The sequence below is a fragment of the Pseudochaenichthys georgianus genome, chromosome 1, assembly GCF_902827115.2.
Source record: "Pseudochaenichthys georgianus chromosome 1, fPseGeo1.2, whole genome shotgun sequence".
Lineage (NCBI taxonomy): Eukaryota > Metazoa > Chordata > Actinopteri > Perciformes > Channichthyidae > Pseudochaenichthys > Pseudochaenichthys georgianus.
This window is the reverse complement of record NC_047503.1, coordinates 45869395-45885301: the sequence shown is the minus strand read 5'-3', so window position 1 is coordinate 45885301 and position 15907 is coordinate 45869395. Positions and strand designations below refer to the sequence as shown.

Genomic DNA, 15907 nt, shown 5'->3' with positions numbered 1-15907 from the left:
TTGTCAAAAATATTCTGCTGCTTTCCCAAGCCTTTTTACTTTCTTTTCTCTTCTTAATACGCATTCATTCACTATATGTAACTCCTTCAGCCTACTTTCAGCTACACACCATTCAACTATTACAGTATTCAGCTATTTCAGGACATTGAGGCTATACATGTTGTTGTTTATACCTTTCACTATGTTTCCTCCTCTTCCAGTTTAACATTTCACTTTCAAGTTTTCAACAAAGTCATTGCAATGCATTTGAGCTGTAACAATTTTGATTCAAATCATTTCACTTTTCTGCATTTCTCCGCTAAGCTCAGCAACACACTTACTTGGTCTCCGTAGCTAAAAGCAGCTACCACTCAGCTAATAACATATTCAGCTTTTTCTGCATTTTCAGCTAAATTCTGCCACAAGTGTTCACAGTTTACAGCATTCACACGCATTGTCTGCAGGAAATGCATTTTCTAGTTTTCTTCTGCATAGCATTCCAAACACTGAACACCAGCCCTCTCGTGTCTGATGAATGAATCCAGAGATCTCATGCCCCTTTTCCACCAAACCGGTTCCAGGGCCGGTTCCGGGTTAGAGCCTCTATCTGTGACCTGATTAAGAGCCTGATTGTAATGTTTATTTTATTATCTTTGCTTTTTAATGACTGTTTTTAAATGCCATTTTCTGAATGTCTTTCATTTTTGTAAAGCACTTTGAATTGCCTTGTGTTGAAAGGTGCTATATAAATAAACTTGTCTTGCGTAAGCTCTGGTTCTTCCCGTTTCCACCGCAGCGGAGCCGGCTCTTAGCTGGCTCCACTCGGCTGCCCGGAAAGAACCAAGAACCAAGACTTCACGCTTACGTCGGAGGCGGGCGAGATTAACTTGAGTAATAACAGTTCATGGCGAGTACAGCAAACCAAAAACGTAACAAGCAGTAGCGCTGAGCAAAGTGCCTCGAACGCAACCACACACTTCGGATGGAATCAATACATGGGCTGCACAGGTTGCCATGTCCGACTGTCACATCATAATGAAAAATACGCCGGTAAAATCTGAAAACGGCTTATGCCACAATAGGATATCACCAAGTAGCCAATGTCAGTGGGCAGTGAGTGTGGTACCTGGAGGCCAGCTTGTTCTTCTCCTTGCGGCTCCGCGCCCTCGCGCCAGCCGGCAGCTCGTTGACGGGCTCCATGCCCTCGATGGCAGCGTTCAGTTTCTGCAGCTGCTCCCCGATGTTGTGCAGCTTCTGGGGGTTCGGAGTCAGGTCGCTGGCGTCCGTCTTACGAGCTTTACGACGCCCTTTTTTACCTGGATAATGGACAACATAATAGTTGTATTGTTACTGTATTAGAAAGGGGTGTGATTAATATGTCATGTATTGAACATCAGATTTTCATTTCTTCCATTAAAGGGTATGTATAGCGCCCCTTCTTACCGGGATAAAAGCAAGGCAAGTTTATTTATATAGCACCTTTCAACACAAGGCAATTCAACGTGCTTTTTTTACAAAATGAAAGACATTAAGAAACATATTATAATGAAGGACAACATATTCACAGAATGTATTTTTACTGCATGAGTGAGGACTGGGATACCCTATGATTGATATGTCATATATTGAACATCAGATTTGAATTTCTTCCACTAAAAAAGGTAAGACAAAGCAATAAGAACAAAAATAAACTAATCAGTGTGACGGGCAATTTGTATTCTGATAGGCTAAACTTTTTCAAGTTAAAGAGGCCCTATTGTGCTTTTTGGGTTTTCCCTTTCCTGTAGTGTGTTCTATAGGTTTTAGTGCATGTAAATGGTCTGCAAAGGCTAAAATCCCTGTGTTCCCTGCCCCCCCTGTCTGAAACGCCTCCATTGGACTCCTTTGTTTACTTCAGTAACACAATGACATCACTATATAACACTCACGATTCTATTGGCTATCGCTCCAACACATTGTACGTGATATACGAGGGGGCGGGACATCTCAAAGCGGTCGACCAATCACAACAGAGCCGGCCAACTAACCAGCTAATTATTATTTTTATGATACTCTGAGTGAGTGAGGGTTTAATGTCCCGACGTTCAATGTTTCATATATTGAACAGACTTCATTTTAATTTCTTCCATAAAAGGGTAAAACTAAGTAATCAGAGCAGACTGGGCTCTGGTTTCAGACAGAGGGTGAAAAGAGGTGCTGCAGCACAGGCAGTATGAGAACAATAAAGAGCTTTTTGAACATTAAAGCATGAAGACATGTAGAGACACTACGTACTGATATACACCTGAACATCAGCAGGAGAGGACTCTTTAAAGTAGAGACGCTACATACTGATATACACCTGAACATCAGCAGGAGAGGACTCTTTAAAGTAGAGACACTACATACTGATATACACCTGAACATCAGCAGGAGAGGACTCTTTAAAGTAGAGACACTACATACTGATATGCACCTGAACATCAGCAGGAGAGGACTCTTTAAAGTAGAGACACTACATACTGATATACACCTGAACATCAGCAGGAGAGGACTCTTTAAAGTAGAGACATTACATACTGATATACACCTGAACATCAGCAGGAGAGGACTCTTTAAAGTAGAGACACTACATACTGATATGCACCTGAACATCAGCAGGAGAGGACTCTTTAAAGTAGAGACACTACATACTGATATACACCTGAACATCAGCAGGAGAGGACTCTTTAAAGTAGAGACACTACATACTGATATGCACCTGAACATCAGCAGGAGAGGACTCTTTAAAGTAGAGACACTACAAACTGATATACACCTGAACATCAGCAGGAGAGGACTCTTTAAAGTAGAGACACTACATACTGATATACACCTGAACATCAGCAGGAGAGGACTCTTTAAAGTAGAGACACTACATACTGATATGCACCTGAACATCAGCAGGAGAGGACTCTTTAAAGTAGAGACACTACATACTGATATACACCTGAACATCAGCAGGAGAGGACTCTTTAAAGTAGAGACATTACATACTGATATACACCTGAACATCAGCAGGAGAGGACTCTTTAAAGTAGAGACACTACATACTGATATGCACCTGAACATCAGCAGGAGAGGACTCTTTAAAGTAGAGACACTACATACTGATATACACCTGAACATCAGCAGGAGAGGACTCTTTAAAGTAGAGACACTACATACTGATATGCACCTGAACATCAGCAGGAGAGGACTCTTTAAAGTAGAGACACTACAAACTGATATACACCTGAACATCAGCAGGAGAGGACTCTTTAAAGTAGAGACACATACTGATATACACCTGAACATCAGCAGGAGAGGACTCTTTAAAGTAGAGACACTACATACTGATATACACCTGAACATCAGCAGGAGAGGACTCTTTAAAGTAGAGACACTACATACTGAAATACACCTGAACATCAGCAGGAGAGGACTCTTTAAAGTAGAGACACTACATACTGATATACACCTGAACATCAGCAGGAGAGGACTCTTTAAAGTAGAGACACTACATGCTGATATACACCTGAACATCAGCAGGAGAGGACTCTTTAAAGTAGAGACACTACATACTGATATACACCTGAACATCAGCAGGAGAGGACTCTTTAAAGTAGAGACACTACATGGCTTCATGGCTGATGAGTCGCACCTGGAAAGGAAAAGGATATAGCAGGAGCCCAGCCGTTACGTCGCTCTGTCTCCTCTGGGCACTTTTCCTGTGCCAGCGTCAGGGACCTGTTGCCGGTTCCTTTTGTTTGTTTGTTTGTTTGTTTGTTTTGAATAAACGAACATTATATCATACCCCTCGTCTCGCCTCCCCGCTTTATGGTGCAGCCCAGGAGCCGGGTTGTAACGTATGGGGGCTCGTTGCTTTGGACCTGGGAAACGTGTGCGAACTGGATGTCCGTTGTCATTGTGTGCAGCTGATTGGCTGGGAGTAGCGTTACGGGGGTGAGTGTTTTGCAGTTCTAATGTACAGAGAGTGTATGGCAGCGAGTACGAGCACAGATCGTTAGTTACCGTGGTAGCTGTCCCTGTTAGGTGTAGTACGGTCTTCCTTGGAGGTCGTAGGGGGGGCTGTAGTGCGGTGTGAAAGTGGTTAGAGCTATTAGCTCGGGAGCACGCCGAGGCTGCAGGTGGAGTTGCCGGTTTGCTGGTCGCTTCGCCGAGCTTACGGTAATAAGTGCATAAGTACCCGCCATAATTAGCACCTGAAGACTAGCGGGGAGTTTAGCTAGTTTCTGAAGGCAGTTGGAGGGACGGGCCGCGGTAGCGTGTAGGCTGTGTAGTAGCGTGATCGTGCACTCCGTGTTGTCGTGATGGAGAGTGTGGAGGACTTTGTGAGAGCGCCTACAGAAGAGCTACTGGAGGGCGTCTCGCGTGAGCAGCTGGTCGGTGTGGCTGAACATTTCCACTTGGATGTTGGGGATAAGAGGATGAAGGAAAACATAAGAGGGATTGTTAGAGCACATCTGTTCGAGTTGGGTGTTTTCAAAGGAGGAAACATTACTGTTGATCCTGGCAGAGACGGTGTCAACGTGTCTGGCTGCCGTGATACAGACCTGACTTTTGAACAGAGGGAGAGACGGTTAATGTTGCAGGTAGAAATGAAAAGGCTTGAGTTAGAGGAGCGGAGGTTGGGTTTACCTGCTGGGGCTGCAGGTCAGGCCTCTAGTTTCCCTGGTAGAGCTACTCCATTCGACGTTGCAGGTAATCTGCGGGTTGTGCCTCAGTTTAATGAACGAGATCCGGATACATTTTCCTCCTTGTTTGAGCGTGTGGCTGAGAGCAGAGTGCTAACAGGTAGGGCCCAGGAAGCTTCTTCTGCTCTGACGATGGCGGACAGCAAAGTGTATCTAATGGGTAAAACTGCTGTGTTGAGGGCTTACGAGTTGGTCCCTGAGGCCTATCGACAGAGGTTCAGGTCCTGGGAGAAGTCTGACAGGCAGACACATGTTGAGTTTGCCAGGTATCTGGTTACTTGTTTCAGTAGGTGGTGTAAACCCCTGAATGTTGAAACGTATACTGAAGTATGTGAGTTGATGGTTTTGGAGCAATTTAAAAATGCTGTGCCCAGCCACATTGCGGTTTACATCAGCGAGCGTAAGCTGAAAACTGCTGCAGAGGCTGCTGCTCTGGCAGAGGACTATGGGGGCGGTCGCGACTTCAGGGTCCAGGATGGAGGGGGTATGTATCGTGCAGGGAGATGGGAAGAGAAAGCTAATCCGCACGGGGGTGAGCGTGAGATGCGAGGTCCGCCACAGGGAGATTCGGAGATCTGTCATTACTGCAGGGAGAGAGGGCACTGGAAGGCCGACTGTCCCAAAGCTAAGGCTAGCAGGGGGAGCTGTGTAGGCCAGTGTAACTCTGCTGTGTCTGTGGTGCCGTTACCGGTCATCTCTCCCTGTCAGCAGATTGATGAGCCATGCGGGTGGAAGGACGCAGTGTTTTCTGCATTTGTGTCAACCGGATACGTGTCATTGGTGGGAAGTGATATCAGCGTGCCGGTAAAGATTTTGAGAGACACGGCATCGTATGACTCGTACATTCTGAGCTCTGTGTTACCGTTTTCGGACGAATCTAGAACTGGGGATTTTGTCCGGATGCGAGGGATGGGAATGAATGTTGTGCCCGTTCCTCTGCATGCTGTGGTGCTTTGCTCAGGTCTGGTGCAGGGTGAGGTCGCCATGGGGGTCCGTCCTGTACTGCCAATTGGTGGTGTGGATGTTATCCTGGGTAACGGCCTGGCTGGCAGCCGTGTGTGGGCTGAGGGTCCACCGCCTACCATGCAGTCATCTTCACCCACCGTGACTGTTGAGGCAGAGGAGAATGCCAAGTGCTCTCCTGCAGTGTTGGTGGCTTGCTCTGCGACCCGGGCTGTGAGCCGTGCCCAGGAGGGATCTGAGCGGGGTGAAGAGGTCAGTGCGACAGATTCAGTGGGTATTCCTGACTGGTTGTTGTCGGTATCCCGCAGTGAGTTGGCGATGGAGCAGAAAGCGGATGTCTCCCTCAGTCCGTTTTTTGAGGCGGTTCTCTCCACCGGGGATGGAAATGGTGTCACCAGGGCTTGTCAGCTGCAAGGGGGATTGCTGGTCAGAAAGTGGTGGTCACGTGGGAAAGGCTTCATTGGTGGGCCAGGGTATCAGATTGTGGTTCCTGTTAGGTTTCGGGAGGTGGTCCTCAGAAAAGCGCATGGGCAGTCGGGACATCTGGGTGTCCGTAAAACATGTGGTTACCTGTTGTGGTATGTCTTTTGGCCTGGGTTGAGGAGAGATGTGTCTCGGCATGTTGGGTATTGTCACGCATGTCGGACGGGTGGGGCAGTTCGGCAGCGACCTGGGGGTCAGGTCTTGGGTTTGTTGCCGGGGTCTAGGTTGCCGTTTCTGGAGGGACATTCCGGGTTCTTCCAGGTGCAGGGTCAGGGGACTGGCCAGAGTGGTCTTCTGTCCACGCCGGAATATCGGAGAAGAGCTCCTAGCTATTTGGGTACTAACGGTGTTCTTAGGGGAACCCCTTTCTTATGGGGGGGGGGTGTGACGACCCCTCCACACCACGTGGGGTGCCATCTGGTTGTGGGTGTGCTTTGTGGGTGTTCACAGGTTCATGCCTGATGAGTCGCACCTGGAAAGGAAAAGGATATAGGAGGAGACCAGCCGTTACGTCGCTCTGTCTCCTCTGGGCACTTTTCCTGTTGCTGGTTCCTTTTGTTTGTTTGTTTGTTTGTTTTGAATAAACAAACATTATATCATACCCCTCGTCTCGCCTCCCCGCTTTATGGTGCAGCCCAAGAGCCGGGTTGTAACACTGATATACACCTGAACATCATCAGGAAAGGACTCTTTAAAGTAGAGACACTACACACTGATATACACCTGAACATCATCAGGAGAGGACTCTTTAAAGTAGAGACACTACACACTGATATACACCTGAACATCAGCAGGAAAGGACTCTTTAAAGTAGAGACACTACACACTGATATACACCTGAACATCATCAGGAGAGGACTCTTTAAAGTAGAGACACTACATACTGATATACACCTGAACATCAGCAGGAGAGAACTCTTTAAAGTAGAAACACTATATACTGATATACACCTGAACATCATCAGGAGAGGACTCTTTAAAGTAGAGACACTACATACTGATATACACCTGAACATCAGCAGGAGAGCACTCTTTAAAGTAGAGACACTACATACTGATATACACCTGAACATCAGCAGGAGAGGACTCTTTAAAGTAGAGACACTACATACTCATATACACCTGAACATCAGCAGGAGAGGACTCTTTAAAGTAGATACACTACATACTCATATACACCTGAACATCATCAGGAGAGGACTCTTTAAAGTAGAGACACTACATACTCATATACACCTGAACATCATCAGGAGAGGACTCTTTAAAGTAGAGGCACTACATACTGATATACACCTGAACATCAGCAGGAGAGGACTCTTTAAAGTAGAGACGCTACATACTGATATACACCTGAACATCAGCAGGAGAGGACTCTTTAAAGTAGAGACACTACATACTGATATACACCTGAACATCAGCAGGAGAGCACTCTTTAAAGTAGAGACACTACATACTGATATACACCTGAACATCAGCAGGAGAGGACTCTTTAAAGTAGAGACACTACACACTGATATACACCTGAACATCATCAGGAGAGGACTCTTTAAAGTAGAGACCCTACATACTGATATACACCTGAACATCATCAGGAGAGGACTCTTTACAGTAGAGACACTACATACTGATATACACCTGAACATCATCAGGAGAGGACTCTTTAAAGTAGAGACACTACATACTCATATACACCTGAACATCATCAGGAGAGGACTCTTTAAAGTAGAGACACTACATACTGATATACACCTGAACATCAGCAGGAGAGGACTCTTTAAAGTAGAGACGCTACATACTGATATACACCTGAACATCAGCAGGAGAGGACTCTTTAAAGAAGAGACACTACATACTGATATACACCTGAACATCAGCAGGAGAGAACTCTTTAAAGTAGAAACACTACATACTGATATACACCTGAGCATCAGCAGGAGAGGACTCTTTAAAGTAGAGACACTACATACTGATATACACCTGAACATCAGCAGGAGAGAACTCTTTAAAGTAGAAACACTACATACTGATATACACCTGAACATCATCAGGAGAGGACTCTTTAAAGTAGAAACACTATATACTGATATATACCTGAACATCAGCAGGAGAGGACTCTTTAAAGTAGAGACACTACATACTGATATATACCTGAGCATCAGCAGGAGAGGACTCTTTAAAGTAGAGACACTACATACTGATATATACCTGAGCATCAGCAGGAGAGGACTCTTTAAAGTAGAGACACTACATACTGATATACACCTGAACATCAGCAGGAGAGGACTCTTTAAAGTAGAGACGCTACATACTGATATACACCTGAACATCAGCAGGAGAGCACTCTTTAAAGTAGAGACACTACATACTGATATACACCTGAACATCAGCAGGAGAGGACTCTTTAAAGTAGAGACGCTACATACTGATATACACCTGAACATCAGCAGGAGAGGACTCTTTAAAGTAGAGACGCTAATATGAACCTGAATATCAGCACAATATGTCCGCAACTTTGTTTCTAAGGATTTGAAAATAGGTCAAGATGGTGTACTCGCTGATCTCTTTCTGACACAATAATACAAAATCAAATCAGATAAAACAAATCAAGAACGAAGCAGTTTCAGAATCTATGGTACAATGTTACATTTGCATTTCCCATGCAGTAGGGATTTTGCTGTTCGGTGCATTACTGATGTCTGGTTCCTGTGAAGAACAAAGGGCTGCCACACTGTCTGATGTAACACTCACTTATCAGGGGAGTGTTGAAAAATTCACATTTTGACATAAAAGTTGTATGTAGGGCAAATGCCTGAGGGTCCCGATCCGATTCATGTCACATGAGAGGAGAGAAATGGGACACTTTGAGCTGCAGTGAGAGCGCCGCTTTAACTCCGGCTGACAAACAGTTCTCACTCTGAACATCCATGTGGATAAGCCTCCAAATAAAAACGAATCTATAAATAATCTGTAATCAGGAGGCAGAATTTACGTTTAATTGTTGATTAAATTAGATGTAGTTTTGTTAGTTTGCCATCACTGTGAAATGTATGTTATTTTTGGTGTTCAATTATTCAGATGGAGGTTTAAATTAGACAAGTGGATGTTCTGCCTCTTCCTTCACTATATATTATTTGGTATGTTTATGTATGTTCTTTCGCAGCACCATGATGGAGAGTCAATCATTGCCACGGCTGAATGATTTGACAAAAATAATTTACGACAATGAGGGGAATAAATCGTTTCTGCATGCTCGGTTTCACTTTCTTTGATTAAAAAGGACATTTCATTTTCAGGTTCATATTAGTATTCAGTGCCTCTACTCTGACAGGTGGACGAGAAGCCTACATTGGAGGGAACACAGGGATGTTAGTCTTTGCAGACCATTGACATGCACTAAAACATAGAACACACGACAGGAAAGGGAAAACCCCAAAAAGCTGAATACGACCTCTTTAAAATGATCATGATGAGGTTTTCTGCAATGGGCACAAGTTAATAAAACTTCATTCAGATTGTATTATGACATTAGCCTTTAACATTTCCTTATCATTGCACTTTTAGCTGCAGCCATTATTTTATCATTTTCATGAATTGTCTTTTTTGAATTGCCGCCGTGTCTTAAAATGTGCTATACAAATAAACTCACAATCACATTGAACAGATACGGCACAAATTGGATGTTATCCATATTGTATTTCCTAAGTCAGTAACTACTGAAGACCCATCTTTTCACATTGGCTTTTGTCTCTACTTGAGACGTGTGTGATGTGTTCTCATGTTTGTTCCTTTCAGGGCTCACGTGGTGTGTGTTTTGTGTTTATGTTGACCTTAATGTCTGCCTCGTGTTTCTGTGGTCTTCATTTCAACTTGTGTTCTTTCTTGTGAAGCACTTTGTGAACTCTATTTCTGTGAAAGGTGCTATACGAAACAACCGTATTATTATTATAATTATTATTATGAAGTGATGTCCAGTCACGGTGCTCACCCTCTCTGCGGTACAGGGTGCTGGGCAGCGTGCTGGAGCTCCAGGACAGAGACCAGTGCACGTCTCCGCCCAGCTTCTTCTTGGCGGCCGACTCTCGAGCGCGGCGATATTCCCAGAAACATCGGCGCTTCGACGGACGCTCGCCCGCCTGCCTCACAGGCTCCGCCTCCACCTCTGAGGGACACACATGGAGACAGAGATTTGATATAATACATGTCATTTATATAACGTTTTTCCTGGTGCTCAAAGTGCTTATATATATATATATGTGAAATATGAGCACCAGTGCAAATTGTGATAAAGGCTTTTGCAGATGTGTGGCTGAATGGATTTGTAATGAAAATATCTGATGATGTTTTTCTTTGCGTGATTTAAAGACAGTGAAGTTTGATTTTAGCATGGAGCCAGGGAAACATTTTGGTTAGATATTTCCCCCAGCCGCATCACATGGAAAAGCATTCTGTACTTCACTGCAGACATTTAGATGTTAAGCCTAACTAGGTTAAATATGAAATACAGAGATGAATGCCAGGTCAAATATACGTTGACCTGGCATGACAGCACATGTCTTCAGTAATGTCTGTCCTTGTTGATGTTGGAAATGGAGCTGCTGTGATGCAGGAAACATTTCACACTTGATCCATCAATAAAGTATTCTCGTATCATATCGTATCGAGTGTGAATACACATATTTTCCAATATTCAATGTCTCTGAACTTTAAGCTTGAGAAACAGAATGATATTTGTTGTAGTCACATGCATCAAGTTCGATCAGCAACAGCTCTGAAACAGCCATCAACCTGCTATTTAAATGGTCTTGGCAATAAAATACAACATTGTTTGTGTGGAGTCCATGTTGTTTCCACATGTTGGCTAAAAGCTCTTGAACGCACCGTCTGAGGAGCAAGTGAATGCACCATTGTCCTCAGACGAGTATCTTTTCAGTTTAATATGACCTCGAGGTTTTGGACTTCATAAAAAGAAACACTGATGCAATAAACCAAATATAGAATCAATACTCGGGGCTGTTTAATAAAACACCACGAAGAATACCCTCCATTATTCTGGAGGTGGACAGCACCGACTGCCGTACACGAGATATTGAATAGAAGGGAAATACGCTGGAGTTAATGCGACGGATGAAACCCGATCATAACTGACAGCTTTAGTGTTTACGTTTTCCTGCTATGAAATCACGCCGCGCTAATCCACAGACACACGTCCTGGTGACACACACACACACACACACACACACACACACACACACACACACACACACACACACACACACACACACACACACACCACACACACACACACACACACACACACACACACACACACACACAACACACACACACACACACACACACCACACACACACACACACACACACACACACACACACACACACACACACACACACACACACACACACACACACACACACACACACACACACACACGTCACAGAAGATTAGCCTTGGGTCTGCAGAGCCATGAATACCGTTATCATAAATAATACAACATGCAGAGGAGACGCTGCTTCCAACCCAGCAACAAACAAAAAAATTACATTTCCTGCAAATAATGGAAATACCAACTCCTCCTCGCGGGGATTAATTCGGAAAGTTAATAACCATGAAGTCCTATCTTAGCGATTAACCAGGGCTATCTCACACACACACACACACACACACACACACACACACACACACACACACACACACACACACACACACACACACACACACACACACACACCCTTATATAACATGATGTCGCCATTGTCTGCTCTCTCCCTCACCTCCATCTTTCACTCCCAACGGCCTTTGTTATTTTAACAATTGATAACGTAAGCATGAAGACGAACGGCACGATGAATCAAATATGAAACGTGCCATCGAGTGCATTCACATCGAGTGCACCAGTGACACAGCTGTTCTCAATAGCCGACATAGGATGGCTCCCTTCTCAGGGCGATGGGAAGCAGAGGACACATGTATCTGGATTATCAGTAGAGATGTCCCGATCCGATCACGTGATCGGGGATCGGAGCCGATCACGTGATTTTCAAAAAATCGGGAATCGGGATTAAAAAAAAGAAAAGAAATGTATACATTTATTTTATTTTATTTAATGTTACAAAACAAAAAGGACCATGTTCACGTCTTAAAGTCATGCTGAGGACTTAGTTTTGGTTTAAAATGACACAACATCATGTATGTGTTGCTTTCTTTGGGCTTGTTTTCATAGACCTGGGGCCTATACTACGAAGCTGGTTCAACCTAACCTGATATGTTTGAGTTAGCCGGTTGGCCTAATCCAAAACATACGCGCTCTCGCTAAACGGTACTACGACGCTGGTTATCAAGTGGATCGCTCAAGCCAGCCGTGTCCTCTCTAGCTAGGTGCGCGTTCACATGAAAGGGGTGGTATCTGGAGCATTCGACCAATCACAAACATGGAGAAGCGCACTGACAGCACAGCGTCATACTTCCTGAATGAAAAGTGAACTTTAATACTAGTCAAAAATGAAGAAGTTAAACTTTAAACATCCATGACTTAAACACTTGATCAGGATCAAAGCCTCAGAGCTGCACCTGCAAGGTGAATACAGCTGGAACAGAACACGTGTTTGAATGCGTACATTAACAGGTTTATGATATCACTGCCCGTCTAAAACACGATCTGACTTCAATTACATTTGTCTCGAGTGTTTCGTCAACTTATGTGTTGCTTAAAATAATACTTCTGCATACAGTCTGTGACGCTGTGAGTGCTGCACGGCCAGATACGGCTCAGCTGACTCAGATCAGGAGAGATATGATACATTATGAAGTGATATGCCGCGGACTGTACTTAATGTACTCTGATCCGGTTACTGATGTTGTGGCCGATATTTAAGTAAGCTTTCTTAACGCTAATGTTATAATAGTCAGATTGCTCTGAAGATGGAGGTGATATTCTATTCATGTTCACGTTCACACAGTCGGTGATTTTTGCCGGCCGTCTTTCCTGCAACGGCAGCTTTTCTGTATTTCCTTTCTCCTGTAATATGACTTGATCGCTTTAAACTCCGCACACTGAGCTCTGATTGGTCAGCAGGCAGTGCTTTCACCGAGTTGATCTCTGAGCCTGCAACATAACCTGCTCCCGACCAGGTTAGCTGCTTAGCATATATTACCATGGAGATCTAGCCTGCTAAAAAGAGAACCAGCTTCGGATGACCGGAAAGCCGGAGTTTTCCCTGAATTTAGTATACCCCCCTGGTTTCTCTGAAATCTAGCAACAGAGTGGGCGCAGTGTCTAATAGTAGCAGCAAGCTAACGAGAGGCTACGTTCAGCTGGTGACTCGTCGGGACAGAGAAAAGGTCAGGAGTTTGGAAGTATTATAAAATGTAAAGCGAAGGCAGTGTAACAGCCAGATGCAATGTTTGCAAGGCAGAGGTTCCACGTGGTGGAAAGAACAGAGCTATGTTCAACACGACCAATCTAATACGCCACCTGAGAAACAAACACCAACAACAACACGACGAGTACACAGCGGCCACTCAGGTAACGGCACTGAAACAACCGACACTTTCAGAGACTTTCAAAAGGAAAGAGAAACTGCCCCAGAACAGTGAAAAGGCCACAAAATAACAGCCAAGATAGCTGACTTCATCGCGTTGGATGACCAGCCGTTATCTGTTACCTTTTTTTTCTCTTAATGCATTGCATAAAGATCGGATCGGGAAAAATCGGTATCGGCAGATTGTCAAAATCAAATGATCGGAATCGGATCGGGAGCAAAAAAAGGTGATCGGGACATCCCTAATTGTCAGTGCACTTGATGATCATGGATGCAAAGTCACAATATGTCAAAATATTTCCGGTTTTATTTTGAAAAGTGTGTCTTTTTTGACTTCCTGTCTCTGTGTTTTCCCGCCTGCTTGATTACCTCCTTATGTTTTCCCTGACTCGCCCGCCTGTCTCTTGTGATTACCATAGTTCTGCATGTGTTTAAGGTCTGATGTTTGTGTTCATAGCTTGTCGGGTCCTTGTTGATTGTTCATGAGAGAGTTCTGTTGTGTTTGCCTTGCTCTGTTTTTTCTTGGATAACCTACAATAAAGGATGGTTTTTTTCAAAGTTAAATTGTGTCCTTCACTTGGGTCCACCCTCCTCTGCTCTCCAGTGTTTCAGGATATCGATCTATATATCATCATCTTCAAGATATAGATTTATTTCAGACTCAAATATGTTCATTTAATTCATTTCTTGTTTTAACAGCTACTTACCTGTATATCATTTTACTGTACTTTCGCTTTTGTTGCTGCTTCGGGCCATCTTATCTTAGAAGTGTTCCCTTTGCACCTCTGTGCCATGTCCATCTAAACACGCCTCTTTTGTACAGAGCTCGGTAGACAAATAAAATCATATTTTAGTTGCTTTTTGGAAGTGGATATACATTAAATTAATTACATTGGCTTATTATGTCCCTGAGGACCCTGATTGAATCACAATAATACTGTGGCAGACTTTGTGGTCTCAGCGAATATCGTATCGTTGACCAAAGAATCGAGAAACATGGCATCACGGTGAAACGTTGGATAAATATCCCTAACTAGAAGCAGCTTCATCAAACAAGAATGCCAAAATGTGTGGCTGTTTTTAACGTCTTGTTGTTGAAGCTTTTTTATGACACACCTTGTGAGAGAATCCATGGCGGCCAAATATGAAAACGAGTACTCTGGACCTTCGAGTGATTGTTTTCGATGTGACCTGCACCTATCCTAGAGGAAGCGTTTACATCCAAGGTATTTGTAGGAGCCAGAATGCCCTTTAGCCCGAGTTTATTATTTGTATTATGATGAGTTGTTTACATCACTTTTATTTGTTGAGCACTTCCAGCAACTGTTACATGGGTGAGGTATGATTTAGTTTATTAAATATCATCAACCGTTTTTAAACTTCAGAATGGACTTTCTCATTGAAAACGCGTCGCAGCATGAAGCCGAGCTCAGCCTCTTGGCGACTCAAATTTAAATGGGTATTGAGCCGGCTAGGGCTGCACGATATATCGTGTCGTGACGATAATCGTGATAAGCGCGATATTCACATCGCAGGACGTGCGATTTTTTTAATGTATTTATTTTTTAGGACTTGCGATATTAAAGGTGGGGTAGCTAAGTTTGAGAAACCGGCTCGAGATCGCTAGAATATGAAAATCCACAACCGGAGAAAATCTGCCACTTCCTTAGAGCCAACACACACGAACGCGCACATGACCAATGAGGGCACGAGATCACTTTGTGCCCCGATGGAAGGCTGACAGGCAGGTAGGCCATCCAAAAAAAGTACAACCAATCCGTTTAGCCGGGCCGGCTAAACGGATTGGTTGTACTTTTTACAGTATTACGGCTTCAACAGATGACATTTTTTTTATGGATTTGTTGTCAAAGCACTTCAGATATTCATTGCTATCGGGATGTTAAGAGCATTCGATGGAATATAACAAAAAGTGTATCTCGAGCCGGTTTCTGAAACGTACCTACCCCACCTTTAAGTAGGCAAATTAACTCAATTATTTTGCTGCTTGCTACAAAAGGAAAACGTGCGCGGCTCTCATGTCACGGGTACTTGAGTGAGTGACAGCAAACCACCGATCACAATCAAAGCAAACGGACCCGGAGATTAAAGGTAACAACACTGAATAAAGTAGTTTCATGTGTTTCTCCAGTTCGGCGCTGCTAACCGAGCTAGCTTGTTGCTCTGATAGCTTAAGATCCAGACGTCCGT

The 15907-nt window shown here is 44.0% G+C and overlaps 1 protein-coding gene across 1 annotated transcript in view; it reads right to left on the bottom strand.

Moving 5' to 3' along the window:
* The window catches only part of LOC117451058 (CREB3 regulatory factor-like), a 79642-nt gene that overhangs the window by 26467 nt on the left and 37268 nt on the right, over window positions 1-15907 (bottom strand). Inside the window, exons 6-7 of the mRNA XM_034089153.2 lie at window positions 10126-10299; window positions 1106-1295 (exon numbers count right to left, since the gene is read on the bottom strand). Of these exons, the coding sequence (XP_033945044.1) occupies window positions 1106-1295; window positions 10126-10299 (364 nt within the window). The remainder of the gene's footprint in view (window positions 1-1105; window positions 1296-10125; window positions 10300-15907) is intronic.